Source organism: Phasianus colchicus, chromosome Z (assembly GCF_987193195.1).
Source record: "Phasianus colchicus chromosome Z, bPhaCol1.hap1.1, whole genome shotgun sequence".
NCBI lineage: Eukaryota > Metazoa > Chordata > Aves > Galliformes > Phasianidae > Phasianus > Phasianus colchicus.
In genome coordinates, this window is record NC_143476.1 from 47,389,483 (window position 1) to 47,410,139 (window position 20,657).

A 20,657-nucleotide genomic window follows, 5' to 3' on the forward strand; every position below is an offset into this window, starting at 1 on the left:
CACCAGAAAGAATGACTGGATTGTTTGTATGCAGGCAGTGAAGATATGTCAGCTCACACAGTGGAGCTCAGGCTACCCTTATGTCAGCCAGTTACATAATGATACTTGGTGTTTCTGTGACTTGCTCTTGGAGTTGCTGCCAGAGAAGAGCTGACTTCATATGATAAATATTACCAAAGAGTACCACTATTGCACAGCCATATAGCATGGTCTGTCAGGACCAGTCCAACCTGGGAAACCAGAAGTAGATTATATGTTGTGCAATCTAGTGAACTTACAAGTCACATTTCTAAAACAGTGAAGAAATCCACCCAAACGTGTTTTCTGGGTTTAGTCAAATGTGTAGCAATAGTACAGTGAAAACTAGTGCAGGAGTTAGCTTTCAGGCTGACTGTCCTGACTGTCATCATTCATAACATTGCTTGCAGGTATTGCTATTGGTTCAATTAAAAAAAAAAAAAAAAAAGCTCTTGAATAATTAACTAATTAACTAATAAACTGGAGTACTTTCTCTGACTGTAACTACTTGATAGTTTGGGATTTCAGGAACTACAAATAAATCTATGGCTAGACAGAATACTAGACATGCAGATTCTCATGGACTTTTTATTTGAAGTAAAATCTACTGAAAAGCAGCAAAGGGCCAGTGAGGATTGGTTGCCAAAGATTGCATTCCATCATTTAGCTACAAACTCACTCCCATCCAACAATTTGTGCAAAAGGAAGTAACCTTCTAAATCTGACAGTCTTTCACTCTGCAATAAATAATACTGAGCTTTTCTCAATCTGTGAAGCCCTACTAGGAGTCTTATACTTGTGTATTCAAGAAAAAATGGTTTTTTTTTTTTTTTTAAGTTTTAGAATGTTCATTATGGTAGTAGTATAATAAATTTGAGTAGTATTCACATGGAGACTGGAAAGTTCTTTTCAGAGAAGAATGTTTAATTCATGTCCAGGAAATAATCTTGGCCATGAGAGCTGTCTCTTGCCCATGTAGCAAGAATTGATCAGGATCAGAAATACCTTCTTTCTTAAAGAGAAAGCAGATATAGTTCCTTCCTGTGAGTTTCCAGTTCTTTCAGGCCAAGATTCCATGATAGCTAAAGACATTTACCAATTGATGCCATAATTCTGTAAATACCAATAATTTAAAGAGCTATTTTTTGAGGACTGGTATGACTGCAAATAAAAAAAGGTATTATTAATCTTTGCATATTGACACAGTTGTATGCTTTACACTGTTTCAAAACACTTGTACTAGCAAAGACATGTCTTATAAAGATAATTGCTTCATACTAGTGAGGGAGATGATTATGCCATTATGTTCTGCCCTTGTATGACCGCATCGGGACTACTGCATTCAGGCCTGGGACCCCAGCACAAGAAAGATGTGAAGCTGTTTGAGTGGGTCCAGAAGAGAGCCACAAAGATGACTAGAGAGCTGGAGCACTTCTTCTGTGAAGACTGAGGGAGCTGGACTTCTTCAGCTTGGAGAAGAAAAGGCTCTGAGGAGACCTCATTCCTCATTGTGGCCTTAGAGTAGTTGAAGGGAGACAACAGAAAGAACAGATTCTTTACTGGAGCGTATGGTGACAGGACAAGGAAGAATGATTTTAAGCCAGAAGAGAGGAGAGGTTATATGTTAGTAAGAAATTATTTTCCTAGGAGCATGGTGAGGTACAGGCTGCCCAGAGAAGCTGTGGATGCCTAATTCCTGGAGATGGTCAGGGCCATGTTGGATGAGGTCCTGATCAGCTTGATTGGTGGGTGGGAGCCCTGCCTGTTGCAGAGATATTGGAACCAGGTGTTCTTCAGTAGCCTTTTCAGCCTCGTGCATTCCATTTTTTTTCTATGACTTTTTAAAAATCAGGGTAAAAACAACAACTTGTTTAAATAATTTGGATTAAATGTGTTTACATCAAAGTATTTCTCAATGTGCATGGTTTTTAAATATTAAAGCTCATCACCAATTAAAAAAAAAGTGTGTATGTATGTTTAGATATATAAAAATGTTTATATAGATTTTACCTACTTGTATAAATATTCTACTTTGTTTTCTGAAACAAAACATGTTTGTATTTCCACATAGGATATTCATAAACAAAAGTTAAATGTTAAAATATAAACATAAAATGTACATGTCTATATAAATTAAAAAGAATTAGGGAAAGAACTGAGAGATGAGTTTTCTTATACTGTAGCCTGAGAGAGAGGAAATTAGAAGTTTTTTTTTCCCATCAAGTGGCTATTTTAAAGTACAGTGAACTGAAGAAAAATAAATGAATCAAGTATATATTGAGAATGTTACAGTGTTAAAGTCTGGCTTCACTGTGTACTTGAGAATAAATATTTTTATTGTTTATGTAGGTCTGAAATTAGGCATGTATTTAGAAGGTGCAAGGTAGAAGTTCTGATAGTGAGGGTCACTGTATGAAAGCCTCTTTCAGCTATGTCAGATGGAGCTGCTTCTACTTATTCTGGAAAATCTGGTGTATTGAGAAATTTGCTGAATACAAGGAGGAAGGAGTATGGGCTGGCCTAATGTGCAATGTGGATCTCTTTTTTACGTTGATACTGAAAGCAGTGTGTTCAGCAGGCAAGGGAGGTGATTCTTCTCTACTCAAGAGACCTGGATAACTGTTTTCAGCTCTGGAACACTCAGCATGGTATGAACCTACTGGAACAAGTCCGGAGGACCAGAAGGATGGTCAAAGAGCTGGAGCACCTCTGCTGTGAGGACAGGCTAAGAAAGTTGAGGCTATTTAGCCTTGGAGAAGAGGAGGCTCTGAGGAGACCTCACAGTGGCCTCCAGTACCTAAAAGGAGTCTATAAGAAAGCTGTGGAGGAACACTCTTTATGGTGGAATGTGGTGACAGGACAAGGGAAACAGTTTTAAATTAAAAGAGCAGAGATTTAGAATAGGTAGAAGGAAGAAATTTATCACTGTGAGAGTGATGATACACTAGGACAGGCTGTGCAGAGAAGCTGTGGGTGCCCATCCCTGGAAATATTAAAGGCCAAGTTTTGGATGGGGCTTTTGGGCAACTCTGATCCTGCCCATATCAGAGGGTTGAAACTGGATGAGTTTTAAGATCTCTTCCAACACAGACTATCCAATGATTTTATTTCACGTAGGAAAAAAAGGCAGGATCATATCTTGTCAGTGGTTCGTGACCTGTGATGCAGTTCCTGCATACTGCAGAGCTTTCAAGTGGAAGATGGGAAACTTCTACCAATTCAGTATGAGTAGCAGGGAGAAAATTACTAACTCCAGATTGCTCGTTGTGTTTACAGATCTCAATTTCATTTGTACTGTGCTAATTTAGTGTAATTAAGTTTCTTTCTGCAAATACGGTTTTCTTCTATAAATACAATTTTTTATCTGCTACCCTCCTTTTCAGAAAGATTTTCATTCAATTGATGTCTCAGTTGTTGAGCTGCTGGGTGTTTTTTTGTATCCTTAAAAAAAAAAAAAAAAATTCAAATAAATAAATTTAAAAATAAAGCAAAGTACATACTTACATGGTTTTAATTTTGCTCACTTTGGAAAAAAAAAAAAACAAAACAACTTCATCCTCTGCCTTCAAGCTTCACTGTATAAAAGTCATAAAGATGTTTTTTTTGAAATTTAATGTTAACCAGCTCCACAGTAAATGCACCACACTTCATAAATTCTTCTCCAGTAGACAGTGAAACTTATATACTGCTCTTCTTTTTTTATCTATCTGTAACTGACAGGCTGCAATATTTCTCATCTGAATTAGGCTTATTTCTGAAAATAATTAAAAAAGTAGTCTAGAAGAGACACAGAACTGTTGGTGCTGGCTACATTGTGTCTCAGGGTTTTGAGGCCAGGCCTTTATCACCAGCTACATTGAAGTAAAGTGCAGACTACATGGGCAGATACACTGCTTTCTGATCTTTAGCAATCTTTCTGAAGCATTTTGAAAAGGTACAGAGTACTACTGGACATCTTTTATTCAGAATTTGGTTTTGTAGTAGCATTAGTCAGTCTAGGTTGGGACTACTTTGTTGTGACCTTTAGCTTAGCTGCATGCTAGATTTGTTTCCATATGGATCATTTTTCAGAAGGAGGTTATTGTCTGTTTCGTGACTGCTTGTGCTAACAGAAGGAATGAAAAAGTATCTAATCTCAGAGAAGACTGTACCATAGCAGTTTTTGGTTTACAGTGCTGTGGGTCAGCACCCATAGTGCTGCCTAATTCAGTGAAGCCTAATTCAGATGAGAAATGTTGCAGCCTGTCAGTTACAGATAGATAAAAATTAAAATTACATCTTTCATAATAGCTTTTTAAATAGCTATGTGGTACAGAGTTGCGCATGAATCATAGAGTCATAGAATGGTCTAGGTTGAAAAGGACCACAATGATCATCTAGTTTCAAACCCCCTGCTATGTGCAGGGTCGCCAACCACTAGACCAGGCTGCCCAGAGCCACATCCAGCCTGACTTTAAATGCCTCCAGGGATGGGGCATCCACAACCTCGGGCATCCACCTGTTCCAGTGTCACCACCCCCTGAGTGAAAAGCTTCATCCTAATATCTAACCTAGACCTCCCCTGTCTCAGTTTAAAACTGTTCTCCCTTGTCCTGTCACTATCAACCTGTGTAAATAGTCATTCCTCTCTTGTTTATGTGCTCCCTTTGGGTACTGGAAGGCCACGATAGGTCTCCCCAGAGTCTTCTCTTCTCCAAGCTAACCAAGCCCAGTTTCCTCAACCTTTCTTCTTTGGAGAGATGCTCCAGCCCTCTGATCATCTTAGTGGCCCGTCTCTGAACCTGCTGAAAAGCTCTGTGTCCTTCCTGAACGGGGGGCCCCAGGCCTGGATGCATTACTCCAGCTGAGACCTCACAGGAGCTGAGTAGAGGAGGACAATCACCTCCCTCTCCCTGCTGGCCACCCCTTTTTTAATGCAGCCCAGAGCACAGTTGGCCTTCTGGGCTGCAAGCACACGCTGTTAGTTCATGTCCAGCTTCTTGTCTGCCAGGACCCTCAAGTCCTTCTCTTCAGGGCTGCTCTCAAAGAAGTCTTCCTCCAGCTTGTATAAATACCTTGACCCAAAATCAGAATTCCATTGTTTGTTTTGGATCAGTTTAGCAAGCAGAGTTAGGATTCTTGTTTCACTGAGAGTAACCTGAATTCAGGTAGTACTTTTTTCACCATTATGGTACTATGTTATGCATCGCTCTTTATATGATGCTTTGTCTGGTAATCTTCCATCTGAAGTTATTTGCTGAACCTTGTTGAATGTGAAATTTACTATGCAGTAATAAGTAGTAGTATATGGATTAGCATTTCAATGCATGTACAACTATGTGCAGAGCTCCAGTGATCTGTTCTGCAATTGCTGAAGAAACTAAGAATCTCTTCTTACATGCATGTGGCCATTTCAAAATAATGGATAAATTTGATTGTGTTATGTGTGTTAATGGCATTTTATTTCCTTTAAAGTACATGTCCCTTTGGTAACATTACAGTAAAAAAAAAAAAATCTAACATGAAAAAATAAAAAGGTATTTAAACTACATCTGCAAAATATTAGAAATACAGATAACTATGCTCACATAAAAAGTGAATTTTTCATTTGTCTTTTGCAATAGATCTTTGCAAAGTTATTGGGATACTAATTTATATTCCAGAAATGCTTAGAAACAAAATTATTCATTAGCTTAGTAAAAAGAAACTGATGAAAGTGCACAAAAGTAAACACTATTCTGGCATATAGTTTCCTTTTGATTTTAATGATCTTAATTTGTTCTTAAACATTGAAGGTCTGGAGGAAAGTATTTAATCAAAAAAAACCAAAAAACCACAACAACAGCATTTCCAAGTTATTTTAAAAAATTGATTACAGTTCTTTTATTCAGGTATTAAAATAAGTGCCCTTAAACATTCTGTGGAAATGTAACACCATTGTTGTCAGAAGTTAGTTAACAAGACTTACCTTATTATACTAGTAAATAATCCCCTTTTAGAATTCTTCTTGGTTGGTATGAAGAACGGTTTTGGTGGTTTTCCTTAGCAGTTATTGATTTATGTGGAACTGGTCTAATGCAGCTGCCTTGCTGGTCCAGAACAAATCTTTCAGAAAATCATTTAACTGATATTTTCTTGTATATTTTAGAGCACTTTGAAGATAAATATGCATTGGGTATTCTTCCATGATTAGACGGAGGAATGTGTGGTTTAGTTTTGTTGTTGCCGCTATGTCTTACGTGTTGGCGGTTTATATTTTCTGTTGTCTTGATCCTGTTTGTGTTACTTTGCTTAGTATTTTAAAGCCACAGTTCTTTGAACTGCACGGTTGAAGACTTGAGAATGTGAAGTGGGGCAATTTATGTTCAATTATTGTATTATTTATATTAAATTACATAGTGTAGGAGATTATTTTAATAATTAGTAGACTGAATTAAATATTGATTGAATTTGTCAGGGATGCCAAATCCTATCTCTGCTTTTAATTATATATGATGATGATTTTTAATGCACCATCACAATCTCTTATTACACATCCTTCCCTTTGAAGAACTCAGAGACTTTTAATTGACCATACAGAGATACTCCCAACTCCATGCATCTCAGAAAGGTTATGTGCAGTAGGGTCTGTAATTTATTGTATAACTCTTAACAACTGTCCATTTGAGTACAAGGACTTTTTTTTTGTAATGGAAATCCATTTTGAGCAGTTTTCTTTTCTGTTCTTTAGGAAAAAGAAGAGTTGATCGAAGAATGGCAGCCAGAGCCTCTTGTTCCTCCTGTATCAAAAGATCACCCAGCTCTCAACTACAACATTGTTTCAGGGTAAGTCTAACCAAGATAATTCCTGTTTTTTACTTCAATTAACATATTTTGTATCCACACTGTAAGCATATTAATAGCAAAGTATTTCCATATCCCTGGAAACATTCATAAATTAATTGCATTTTTAGAAGACAGAGCTGAATTTGCCACTGAAGAGAAGATCCTATTTTTGTAACCTTATCAAGATCCTTATTAAAATAATCTTTACCTCTTTGAATGTTTTAATTTAGGATTTTAGTTTGTTTTGTTTTTAATATTGAATGGATACTTTTATCTTTGTCTTCATTCTGGTCTGTATTTTTGATGGTAATTTGTTTTTAATGTCTTTTTAATATTAGCATGTTGTTTACTAACTTTGAGTAAGAGGTTAGGGGATTCTGTGAGGGGGATCGTGCAATTAGAAGACACTGCAGGAGAAACTGATTTTTTGCCTAGCTACTTGGCACTTCGTGAAAAGTTATTCTTAAAATAATCAATTTGGACCATCAGAATGCTTGATGTGAAATTTGTTTTGAATGTACTGTCAGTTTCAACTACTTTGCTCAAGTCCAGGCAAATGAAATTGGATGCTCTTCCATTATCCACCAACACTATAATCCTGTTGTAGAAGGCCACCAAGTTAATTAGGATTTGCCGTTAGTGAAACTGTGTTGTTTGTCACTTCTCTATTCTCTGCTTAACTTAGCCTTGTTTCCAGGAGAATCTGTTCCCTGCTCTGCTGGGTCAAAAGGTGAGACTGACTGACCTGTAGTTTTCTGGGTCTTCCATTTTTAATAGTAATGGTGAAGTTTCCCCTTTCCCAGTCACTGAGAACTTTACTGAATTGCCACAGCTTCTCAGATGTTGTTGATAGACCGGTATCCATCTCTTTACAGTTCACTCAGGAACCTTGGATGTGTATGTTAGGTTGCACCTGTACATATTCAGATTTCTCAGGTGGTCCTAAATCTGATCGTGTCCTTTCTTGAATGACTGATTCTTCATTCTCCCTGTCTCTGCTTTTGCCGTCTGTGGCTTGGATGATAGTTCTCAATTTTGTTATTTGTCAACACATAGAGAAATAGACAGATGTAAGGTTTTGTAATCGGCTTAGCTATGAGAGTTTCAGCACTGAGTGATTAGTTGAAGCTCTTGAGATTATAGTATTGAAGCAATAATTGCTTCATTATTGATGCAGTAATCTTTTATCTAAACCAGAATTTTTTTCTGTTCTCTGCTTATTATGTTGTTGTTCATTTGTTAATACTGCATGTTTTTGTATTTCCTGATTACATGGTTTATTTAAACTATTATAGTTTAAAGAGAGTTGGAAACTCAGTTCAACAGAATACTTATGTTTGTTTACAGTTAGCATGAGGCTGTAGAAGGTTGGTATTATGGATTGCTTTATGATAAAAACGTAAGTTCTCTGGAGATATTCAGGGCCTGCCTGAATGCATATATGTGCAGCCTGCTGTAGGGAGCCTGTTCTGCAGGGGGATTGGACTCAATGTCATCTCTAGAGGTCCCTTCCAGCCCCTGAAATTCTGTGATTCTCTGAAGTTTTAAGTACATTCTTATTGTGCAAGTAAGTAGCAATAAAATTTCGTATTTATTCTTAGTAACCTTCCAAACAGATATAACTTTTAAGCTGAGGAGAAGCTTTATTTATTTCTGCAAGAGTCGTCTTTGTATGAATTAAGTTTTCAGCAAAGAATCATGAAACTAAATAGGAAGATATTTAATAATACTTTATGAATATACAGGAGTAATGATTTTGCCGAGTTTAGCCTTAATATTAAACTTAAACATCAATTACCAGTTAAAGAAAAGTGGAAATGAGGAGTCTTTAGAACACTCTTTCTTTTCTTAATAGGAAAAATAAAACATGTATACTGTTGAATTGTTTATGAAAATCATAAACATTCATAACAATAGATCTCTATTAATTTTTTTCAGTCCTCCTACCCATAAAATCGTTGTTAATGGCAAGGAATGTATTAACTTTGCATCATTCAATTTTCTTGGACTTCTGGATAATGAGAAAGTTAAGGTGAGTTCTTCCAGTTACTGTACACTGTGTGACTGTACACTACTATGTGTGACTCTTTTAGCTGGTGTGCTTCCTTGAAATTGAAAATTACTTCAGAAAGCACAAACTTTGTCAAGGGAATATGCTTCTAAAGCAGCAAGGAAGATTATAAATCTTATAATTTTGTGCTGTTTGTCTTTAACTGAAGTTTTATCTGATACGCTTACTTGGAGCTAGCCAAGCATCAGATTAGAATCTAATATTCTTGGTCAGTAGAATTTAAAAAAAAAAAAAAAAAGTCAACATGAACTCTGTAGAAGAACTAGTTACCAATTGTAGGGATAAATATTTCACATAATTTGTTTTATATTGAAGAGTGCGGCTCAAGCATCTTTGAAGAAGTACGGTGTTGGTACTTGTGGACCTAGAGGATTCTATGGTACTTTTGGTCAGTAATCTTTTTCTGATCTACCTTTAATGTTTTTAAGATTGGTGTGGTAAGCTAGCTAAATTAGTTCTGTGTGTAAGAAACAAATCATTTCAATTATTGTGAAGAACAGTTATCCTTTAGAACAGTTTTTACTGTAATTGTTAAGAATTATTGATAGCTAGCAATTTGGTTCCTTTCTCTTTTTATACCTTTTCTTAATCTCTCTTACTTTCTTATGCTGGTGTTGGTGGAAAGTTTAAAAAAACAAAAATAATAACAACAAAAAAAGCCCACCAGTAATTTACCAATCCTGGTGAATTTCAGCGTAACTTAGAAACGTGTTTCTAAATAGACCACAAGAGGGCAATCTGACTTCTGTTTTCAATGCTAAATCTTAATAATTTTATCCAAGTTTATCTAATACTGTAGTCATAATTAAGTTTTTCTTTGCTGATTACTTTATAGTTATAATTGAGAAATTTTATAATGTGAGAGGGTGTTACTGAGGGTTTTCTTAATTCTGGTTAAGAAAAAGCAAGTTCTTAGTCTCTGGAAGTAGTTATTTACAGGCGTTGATATTGAAATACTGCTTGGAAACCAGAGAGTAATAAATGAATAAATGTACAGTTGGAGGCTAAAAGCATCAACTCATTATCTTGTGAACTTTTTTGTCTTGTCAGAGGCATTGGAATTCATGGCGTGTTTGAACTCAAGTGATTTTTTTTTCTTCATTTAGCCTTGGCTTTAATTCTAGGCTATTTAAAACTTTTTTTAGACTAGTCCTTTGAGCAATTAAATTCTTGCACTAGCTATTTTCTTTAAATGTCTATATATCAGAATGAAGCTGAATATTTCATAACAGTCTTAAGAGACTTTCCATTACTCTGTACCTGTAATTCATTTCTTAAAAAAATAAAAGGGATAGCAGTCTGCTTGTTACTCATGAGCTTTTATGAAGCTACATTCCCTCAGTGACCATAGTTCCACATAGATTTGTTAGAATTCAAACAAGGTTTAAAATACACTGAAAAGCTCAAAGAAACTTATGGACTCTTTCTCTGTTTTAAGTCCAGGTTGACAGTAAGTGTTGTGAAATCCTGCTTTTAATGCTTCTTTGAAGTAATTTTTTTAGAGCAGAATGTAGTTAAAGTAGATTCTGGTAAATGAGAGATTCTCTGGTTTGTTTCCTGTCTTCTTTACAGGTGTAATCCTAAGTTCCAAGCAGTTTAGCTTTTGCCCTTAGTATGACTACTGTTAATTGGCTCCTCTTTTATGGGTAATAAATACTCCATTTCACAAAACAGGAGGTGTAATCTATGATATTGCTGCATGACATCACTAGTGAAGTGATGTTAAACTGACCTTTTTAAGATATCATTTTTCACAGGAAAAGTAAGAGAAGTGCTTATAGTTTCCTCCTGCTACTGTATTGGATTTAATTGATGATTGTCACTCAAAATTATCCCCTTGTAAGGGCTGTTATTTCATGTTAAATTAGAGGTCTTTTTATTCTTCTTTCTGCCTGTGTATGGGGATTTTGTAGATTCAATGAGTTCCTATTAAGAGATTGTTACATTGTGCTGTACATCTTAGAAGTGCATCCCTGTCTTTAGCCTTGAAATGTTTGTATCTTCACACAAAATTGAATCTGTACAGTAATGTTCTCTGTATTACAGGAGAGATGTGCATCTGTGCTTTTGAGGGTGGTTTTTGGTTTAGTACTTCTGGGTTTTTTTTTTTAGGCTGTTGGTTGCCTAACATTTCAATACCCTTCAGAAAGAGGAAGACAAAAACAGACTACCAAATAAAATGCATGAAAGTAGGTGTGGGGTTTTGGTCTCAGTTATTCTGCTCTTGACTTGCATGTGAGCGCATGCTGAACACTCAGTTGCTACTTCACAGCTCTTGTTTACAGCATTAGCTTAATTAAGGTTTTATATGTGCACAGAAAGATGTTAACAGTCATACTTTTGTGCAAATATAATCTATGTAGTTTTTTCAGCTTTCACTTAAGGTAGATTAATGCAAGCGATGTAACCAAACGAAGGCATATAATAGCAATGAAGAATAGAGAATCAAGTAGTATTCTGTTTTTATCTTAGTAGAATGGTAGTAAAAACTTACTAGAGCTGTAAACTTTTCAACCTTGCAGTTACACAAAACGTTCATTTCCTTAAGTGACGATGTATCAATTTTGTGTATGCTATGTCTTGCTCTGATCTGTGGTTTTTGTCTTCAGTACAACTAACATTCCATCCTTGGTAGAATATGATAGGTTTATAAAAATTTTTCTTAATATGAAAATGGTTATATTCACTATCTGGTTATGGCTGACAGTACTTCTTTTTTCCTACTGTTCATACTATGTGTTCCCTCAGTGTAGTGTTTGCTGTTGCTGACTAAAGTTCAGTGACAAATGTACAAGTTTTTTGTTTTTAATTGTGGTGGCCTCTTTATCTCTGCTAATTTATTAGTTAGAGAATGTAAGGTCTTTTATGCACGAACAAAGCATGATCATCTGGCTGTGCTGTCTTTCATGCATTGTGGTTAGGCCTCTTAACTACTGAGGCACTCTGCTGGCTCTTGAGCCTGCTGCCACCAGCACTCCACATCTCTTTGAAGACATGACATAATTTTTGTTTTTACTGAGTAACATTGCAAATCAAATGGATACGTCCCTTTGGGGAAAGGCTGTGCTAGATTATTTCATACAACAAAGTTAAGATTTTTACAAATCTTCCTTGTTATACCTTTGCTGTTAATATTGGGCTAGAAATATCAATATTGACATAACCAAGCTTCATAGACTATTGGAGAATCTGCATTTTTTTAAAATATTGGTTCATTTAAATTTAGTTTCAGAGAACTTTTGAATAATTGCAAAGAGGTTGTCCTTGGCTGGTGGTGATCTTTCAAGTTACATTCTAAGGATCTCTGATTACCCCTACAACTTCTGGGTTTTTTGCTAAATGATTCTCTGAATAACATTTTGTAGAAGAAGCTTGCACTGACAATGTTTTTGCATGATTAAAATAATCATTTATCACACAAAGAGGTTATTTCGCTTAGGCACAGTACCTAATGCTTTGGTCACCTTTTTACCTCTGGCTGGTTCTGATGCAATGATTCATTCACTTGTGTGGTACTGTTTCTGGCATTTCATTTCTAACACAGACCATTCTGACTGAATTGGTTTTGGAAATGCACGTGTGTATAGGTGTTCAAATTTATTTTGAGGATCTGTGGCATAGAGATGGCCACCTTTTGAATTAGCTGTATTGCATTCAGGAGGTAGTATGTGATTGCACATAGTCTGATAAGGGCAGTTTTCTATTGTAATGATAGCTGTATTATATGCAGTGGAAACAGTAGCTTGGAGGAACTGTCAGCACGCCAACAAGACTTCATTAATTACTATAAATTAGATTGCTATTTATTTTCTGCTGAAGTAATTATGTTCCCTAGTCACTGACCAGGAACCCTGCCTCATTTACTTGTGGTTTAATCACAAGCAGATATTAATTACCATTGTGTAAGTGTATGAGGGAATCACATTACTTAAATATTTTTCTAATCATTCAAAGTTTCGGTTTAATATTAGTTTACTTCTCATTTTAAGCAAAGTTTTATTAATTGCAGCTAGGTTTGGTGTTTTTTTGTTTTTGTTTTTGTTTTTTTTTGAGAAGTTACTTTTTGTAAAACTTTTCCTACAAATGAACAGTAATTTTGTTTAGTTCAATTAGATCATTTCTAAAAGCAAGGAGTTAATCTTTCTGATATGAAAGCAGCTAGGTCTTTTTATTTTTTCACTCTAATAGATGTGCATTTAGAATTAGAAGACCGGCTAGCAAAATTCATGAGGACAGAAGAAGCTATTATATACTCATATGGATTTGCAACAATTGCCAGTGCAATTCCTGCATATTCAAAACGGGGGGACATCGTGTTTGTGTAAGTATTGTTTTCTCTCTGGAAAATCACAGATTCAGGAGTTTTCCTCCTGATGTCTCATTTTTATTATTGTAAATCAAACCATTTGTTAGAAAATAATGCTGTTTTGGATCAAGTTATTTTGTTGTATGAAGTTTAGATACTACTTTGCCAAATATTTCAAATCAAAGCAGTCACTGCGTTTACCAGGGAACACAGACTTGAGCACTCAGCTTAGCAACAATGCATCCAAACAAACTGAAAAAGCCATAGACTTGTGTATGCAAGGAGTAAGTGTGATATCTAGATTTTTTCCTAAGAAAATGTGTAGTTGTATTTGTTTTTCTCCTACTTCCTGCTGACACTTTTTCCTTTCCCATATGGTGGTTCTCTCATACATATCTGCAAGGAATTGCTTGGGTAAAGATCATTGTAAATAGAAACTCTAAAAAGGATCGAACTAAAGATTCAGCAAGAACAGTGTATGGCCCCTAGGAGTAACTAGTCATAATTCGTATGGGGATAAATAAAGAAATAATAGCAATACTCAAAACTTCCTGAGCCAAAGAGGAGGGCTTGAATTCTTTAGAAGTTGATGGATTTTCATTATTTTACAATTTTTTTTTGTACCAGTCTAAATGTCTAATACTCAGAATACTCCTATGGATGTGTAATTTCACAGTTTAACTTGAACCTTCTATAAATATATTTAAGTGTTACACTTACTGTTTTCAATTGATGCATTTGCTTTTTAGAGAATGAACTGACAGTATTTCTTACTTAGTTGTACAAAAAAGCACAACTTCTGAATCAGTTGAGTTGTTTGTTTTTTGAGATAAATGACCAGCACTGGATATGATATTCAAGGTGCCTCTGTATCCAGGAGTTAGATTTCAACTTCTTTGTGACAAAAGATCTTCTCACTTTACTTTAAAGTAACTTGCTTGAAATTATTGCAGTTAGATGTGCAAAAGGTTTGACTTAGATGCAACCTTCAAAAAGTTCCTGGACTTGCTTGCCTCGCTATGAAAGTGCATACCACATTGTACCCAGAAGTTTGCTTTTCCAGGACTTAGAAATGGTGGGTAATTCTTTGAACACCAAGACAGCAATACCTGAGGGATACTAAAAATAAGGTTTGAGATTATCAGAGGACCACTGCAATTTCATACAGGCACATCTTTGTAACAGAGCAAATGGAGTGAAAGCTTCTGGGATGACTACCAGGGTATTATACCTGGTCCATGAAATATGGTGCTCCTATGAATTGCTGTCACAAAAGGACCAGTGTACACTTAAAGAAAAGAAAAGTGGTTTGTAGTATGGGGAAGCTAAGAAACTTTGGAATGTTTTTTTCTAAGTGTAAGTAAAATTTATAATGCCTTAGTTACTCTGGTTTTAACTACCCCTAAGCACAGGTATCTGCTCAAAATTAGTACAGTCCTAGTAGTTGCTTTTCTACTTTGAATTGACATTAAACTAAGTGTAAACTTAGAAGGGCTTCCTGTATTTGCAGAGATGAAGCTGCATGCTTTGCTATTCAGAAGGGATTACAAGCATCTCGTAGTAACATCAAATTATTTAAGCATAATGATATGACAGACCTTGAACGACTGTTGAAGGAGCAAGAGACAGAAGATCAGAAGGTACATTCCTTACAAAAATATCTTAGTTTTTATGTCCTTCTACCCCAGTGTTTTTAAACCGGATTCTGTAACTGAATGGGCCCAATACTTATAGACATTTATTTGTTTTTTTTTGTAAATCCGTATTGAGCAATTAATGTTGCTTGTTTAATTAAGATTGACTTTATTTGTTACATTAACCACTGCTGTGCCTAGCAGTGAATTCACAGGCATTGGTGGTAAAGGAATATCTCTATGGGTCTATTACTGGTGTATGTTGGTTTGGGTTTTTTTGCAGAGCTTGCATTTTTTCATCTAAAAATCTGTGCAACTGTCTTCAATTTATAAATCGTATCCGTTAATTAACAGTTTGAATGCCACACCACAAAATCAGCTCAGAAGTGGCTAGTCCTAACCATCAGATTTACATCAGCAACATGATTTTTTTTTTTAACCTTTCTTAGACACCTCTCTTGTCTTGCACTCAATTCTGAAGATGTTCTGCCTTCAAAAATAAGGGTCAGTTTGATGGTTTAATTCCTCATTCTGACAAATACAAAAGGGCGTCCAAAAACAGCTATTAAAACCAGGGTCAGCAAGCACAAATATTCTGCTAATACAAGTCGTAAAATGCTTAGATGAAGAGGTTACTTGAAAAGGCAACATTATCTTCCTTTCCTTTCCATTACTTTCTTTTCTTACCAAGCAATTGTCAGAGCTTCACTTGTTACTAATTGTTGAAATTAACTGAAATCATTTGTTTCTGAAGAATCCTCGCAAAGCCCGTGTAACTCGAAGATTCATTGTGGTGGAAGGGTTGTATATGAATACAGGAGACATTTGCCCTCTTCCAGAATTGGTAAGGGGTTTTGAATTGTCTTTTAAACTCCAACATGTGACTAATGAAATATTAATGCTGTATTGTTAAGCCAACACTGAGAAGACCTGTATGGTTTTTTTTTCTCTTTTGCTTTCTCAAATGTGTTTTTCTTGAAGTCTTTCAAATCTTGTTGGTTTTTTTTGTTTGGTTGGTTGGTTGGTTTTTTTGAAATGACTGGTTAGGATTAGGATTCTGAAGCTGGATGTAATGAGACGCACAAATTAATACCTACTTAAGGTCTTAGATTTTAACTTGTAAAGTATATCATATTTGCAGCTACTGTGCACTGAATCATTAAGCAAACATTGTTGCTAAAAAAAAAAAAAAAGATGAAATCACAAAGATATCCTCACACAACTATCAATCAGTGGCCTCCAAAGAAAATGTTTGCAATTCAGCATAAACTGAATTTTGTTCAGACTATATTCTGGTAGGTACTGGAAGAAATACTGTGAGAGTGTGTAGAATTAAAAGTACTGGACAGCCTATTAAGTAATAACTACAAAAATAGAAAATTTTATATGCAGCCTTTGGTACTTACGAGATTTAATGGTAAAAACAATTTTAAATTTTAAATGCTAAAACATTTTTTTAAATACCTTTAATGACTGAACACTACTGTAGAGCTGACATTTCTGCAGTATTCCAGATATTGTAGTTATCTGTCTTTACAATGTCACCCTTCACCCACTTTATGACCAAAATCTAATGGTTGTGACTTGTATTTTATATAATTTGCACTATTTTAGATAAAATTGAAGTATAAATATAAAGTTAGAATATTTTTGGAAGAGAGCCTTTCTTTTGGAGTCCTTGGAGAACATGGAAGAGGAATCACCGAACACTTTGGAATAAATGTAAGTGCCATAGTTTTTGCCTTTTTTATTGTGAACAAGAGATTTGTGCAGAAACAATTTATAGAACTAGTTTCTTATATCTGTGGTATCTGAAATACTTACTAGTAGATGATAGAATCTTAAACATACTTTTTTGTTCTTTCCAGTTAAGCCTAAAGTGTTCAGGTCTCTGCATTTTTATTTCACCCGCTTACTTAATTTTTTTTTTCTCCTAATACTTCTAATTGTGAAAAGTATTGTAAAAAGTTTTACAGTTTCACAATTTTATTCTCATTTTGAATGCTCAGTGAGATAATGATTGCAGTGTTTTCCTGCCCCATACACTTCAAAATATCATGCTTACACAGAAATATTTGAATCTTAGGGGTAAGTCAGAAAATTTTCTTTGTGTATAGCTAGCCCATATTGTTCTATTGCCTTTTTCTCCAGTGGGGAGAAAGTAGGACAAAATTTTTCTTGATTCTCTTATTGCTTATATCTTCATTCTAATATGTGATAACATGATGCGTCTTCTTCAGTATTCATGAAAATATGAAGAAAATAAATATTTATCTTATATATTGCTTTGATGTAATTAAAGGCATCTCTTAATAATTTACTAATTTAACTTGCAGATTGATGATATAGATCTCATTAGTGCAAACATGGAAAATTCACTGGCTTCTATTGGAGGATTTTGCTGTGGAAGATCTTTTATAATTGACCATCAGGTAAGTCTTTTTTTTTTTTTAACATGATGTGGCAAGGTTATTTACACAAAGATTAGTAACTGGTATCAATTTGCAAGGAGTAATAAGATATGCAATATTTGATTCAGTTTAGAAACCTACTAGTTTTGAGAAACATTGTGTATGAATTGAAAATCTGTTTTCCGATGCTTCTATTAGCCTAGTGATGTGGAGAACAGGTTTAAATACGTGCAAATGAAGATACTGTCAATATTGCTACAATAAAAAGATGTATTTTTTTCTCCATAGCGATTGTCTGGTCAAGGCTATTGCTTTTCTGCATCCCTGCCTCCTTTGTTAGCTGCTGCTGCTATTGAGGCTCTGAACATCATGGAAGACAATCCAGGTACTTAATTCTTAAGAAAAATCTCTTAAGAAAAATCTTATTCTTGAGTCGTTCTTCAGCCAAAACTCACAACTGCTACTCAGTTTAATTCCTCACCTGTTTACTCTTTTACATTTTCTCTCCTTTACAGCTGTTTAATTTTACATGTGTAAATTTTCACTCAGAGGTGGTGAAGCACTGGAACACTTTGCCCAAAGAGGTTGTGGATGCCCCATCCTCGGATGCATTCAAGGCCAAGCTGGATGTGGCTCTGGGCAGCCTGGTCTAGTAGTTGGGTGACCCTGCACACAGCAGGAGGGTTGAAACTAGATATCCTTCAAGGTCCTTTACAACCCAGGCCATGATTCCATGAAGTTTTAGTTCACATAATCTCACATTATATTTTTTCTTTTAACATCTTTAATGTTTTCTTTCTTTGTCACTTGTATTTAGAAGGGAAAGAGATGGTCGTTTTTAATCATATATAAGTATTAATCAAATAAGTAATTATTCTACTTTGTAAAATTGTAATAGATTTCTTCCTTGAAAATAAATACCTGTAACACAGAGGAAGATAAGGTTATAGACATAGAAGTGGGGATGTATTTGCTTAATATTGAACAACCCATCCCTTTCCTCTTGACACTCCTGAATTTCTTTTCTCCTCTAAACGAGCATCCAGACAGGTGTGTTCTGTCATCCTGATGGAGATGTGTCTGTGATTCTGGCAGTACTAAGTACAGAACACTTTAATAAGGCAGTCAGACAAGAGTTTCAGCTCTAAGAATCAGAGAACTGCTTTTGTTCCTAAAATCTAAGAATGATTTTTTTAGATTGAGAAACATGTATAACAAGGACAAAATTGTCCAAGTCTTGTTGTATTTGTTTTTAATATTCATTACCATAAACAGGTTGGAAGAAACCTGCAAACAAATGTAGTATTTAATTTGTCACAAATAAAAAGCACTGGGTCTGTGTTTCCCACGCCTGCTCTTCAGAAATTAAATGAAAATAGGAGAAAAGAAATAACCAAGTGTTGTAGATCCATCAGTCAAAATTTTCCATTTAAGAATCTGCAGTGAGTGGGTGAGAGGATGAAGGTACAGAGCCTGCATAACTGTAGACATCTTATAGATAAGTTTGTAAATAATCTGCAATTTCAATCTCTTTTATCAAGGGTTTGTAACATCTTTTTACTATGATCATGAACCACTTCACCTGGATTTTGTCAGCTCTGTAATTTCCTTGCAGAAATGGGAATCAGGAGCATTTTGAAGGGTAGTGAAGGGACTTACAACTTCTATTTGCATATATCTAAATATATATATATGTAAAATATATCTCTTAGTTTTTCTTTTTTATTAATCATGGATTTACAGAAATTTAAGGTAGAAACAGGAAATATAAGCTTTTTTTTTTTTTTTTTGTCTAGACATTTTTCAGACTCTTCGGGCTAAATGCAAGCGAATTCACAGAGCTTTACAGGGGTAAGTGATTCCAAGTTTTTAAAACCTGTTTATAGGTGTTGAAATGACATTCTGCCTTAATTCTAGAAGGGATGTTTATAAACCCTTAGACAATTTAGTTTTTAGAAGAGTGTTATAGCTCTCAGTAGTGCAAAACATATTGAAAAGACTGCCTAAATAAAATCATTTTGTGTGCCTGTAGCTTGAGTTCTAGCTTAGCAGATAAGCTCTCAGATGTCTCAAAGCGTCTTGCAATCAACTTTAATACCGTATTGTTCTTCTGTATGAGACCTGAATATTAAACAGTAATAAAATATTGATTATTCTGGAGACATACAGCAAACTGCTAGAATTTATTGAAAAATAAAGTTTCTGTTTCAAGTTCTGTAACCATTTTAGGAGATGACTATATTGAGTAATAACTTTTTTTGATTGATTTTATTAATAAAAATATAAAAATTGAATAGTTTCAAGAATTCTCAATTATAAATTGTATTTATTATTTTAGAATTAATTTTTTTCTGCAGTTTTCTATTGTGCTTTACAGGAAATGAAGAAAATTTTACATGCAGGAAATCTGTGGTGTGTTAATAACTATACTGCCTGGTTCTAATTATTTATTTTTAATGTTGGCCATTTTTTCTGTATGAACTACTTGTTATTTTAAATAAGCATCTGTATTCTGATAGCAGTCTCCTGCTTCACCCTATGTTTTATGCTAGAGCCTTAGTTGTGCTCAAATTCTTTGGAGTAGTCTTGGTCTTTTGCTGTGATTTATTTCAAATTTGTTTGAAATACTGTTGTTTTTAGGTCAAAGATACCTGGACACTGTTATGCTTGAAATATTTTGCAGTCACTTTAGAACTATGTGTGTCTCTTTCCTACTAGTAGAATGTTGTGACTAAGCTAAAAGGAAAATAACTGTAATATTTTCTGTACTCTGTCATTTTGAAGTGGCAATTATAAGTATGTTTAAGTACAGGAAGAATTTATCAACCTTTTACTCATTAATATCCAGTTCAAAACAATAGCCATTAGTACATGGCTGACTTTTTAAAATCCTGCATTTGGTTCTACCTTACTTAATCAATTAAATTCTTTATACGGTTAATGTAGTCTCAAATTAATACGTATCCAAATTGCTTAAGTGTCCCCTAATAGGAGTTTTGTATTATGAAAAATACTGTGGTAATAGATAGGTCCAAAAAAAAAACCAAAAAAACAAAACAAAACAAAACAAAAAACCCAGCAAGGGAAGTTACTACTTGGTCATTCTGAGAAAGAACTTGGAGGACTTAACAGTACAAGGCAATTGGGCAAAGCTTTAGCTGATAAAAAGTTCGTTAAACAGTGTTCGAGGGAAGACTTGAGCTACTATCTACAGCATCATGTGTTTGTTTTTTTAAGCAATAAAAATGCTAGAAAAAGTCTGCAATGGTCCAGAGGGGTGGCAAGGTTTTGAGAGAGGATCTTTGTGTTTATTGTAATACTGTTGCATTAAATACTTTCATCTTCCTTGCCTTACCATGGCTATTGCTCAACTACAGCTCTTCATTGTGTTCTTGTGACAGAGGTGAACCTAC

At 34.9% G+C, this 20,657-nt stretch overlaps 1 protein-coding gene across 2 annotated transcripts in view; it reads left to right on the forward strand.

Moving 5' to 3' along the window:
* The window catches only part of SPTLC1 (serine palmitoyltransferase long chain base subunit 1), a 33,449-nt gene that overhangs the window by 4,159 nt on the left and 8,633 nt on the right, over positions 1–20,657 (forward strand). For both annotated transcript variants that reach the window (XM_090130612.1, XM_031610495.2), the window contains exons 3-12: positions 6,728–6,822; positions 8,761–8,854; positions 9,209–9,281; positions 13,082–13,214; positions 14,710–14,839; positions 15,588–15,677; positions 16,448–16,555; positions 17,170–17,265; positions 17,533–17,629; positions 19,041–19,095. In XM_090130612.1, the coding sequence (XP_089986738.1) occupies positions 6,728–6,822; positions 8,761–8,854; positions 9,209–9,281; positions 13,082–13,214; positions 14,710–14,839; positions 15,588–15,677; positions 16,448–16,555; positions 17,170–17,265; positions 17,533–17,629; positions 19,041–19,095 (971 nt within the window). The remainder of the gene's footprint in view (positions 1–6,727; positions 6,823–8,760; positions 8,855–9,208; positions 9,282–13,081; positions 13,215–14,709; positions 14,840–15,587; positions 15,678–16,447; positions 16,556–17,169; positions 17,266–17,532; positions 17,630–19,040; positions 19,096–20,657) is intronic.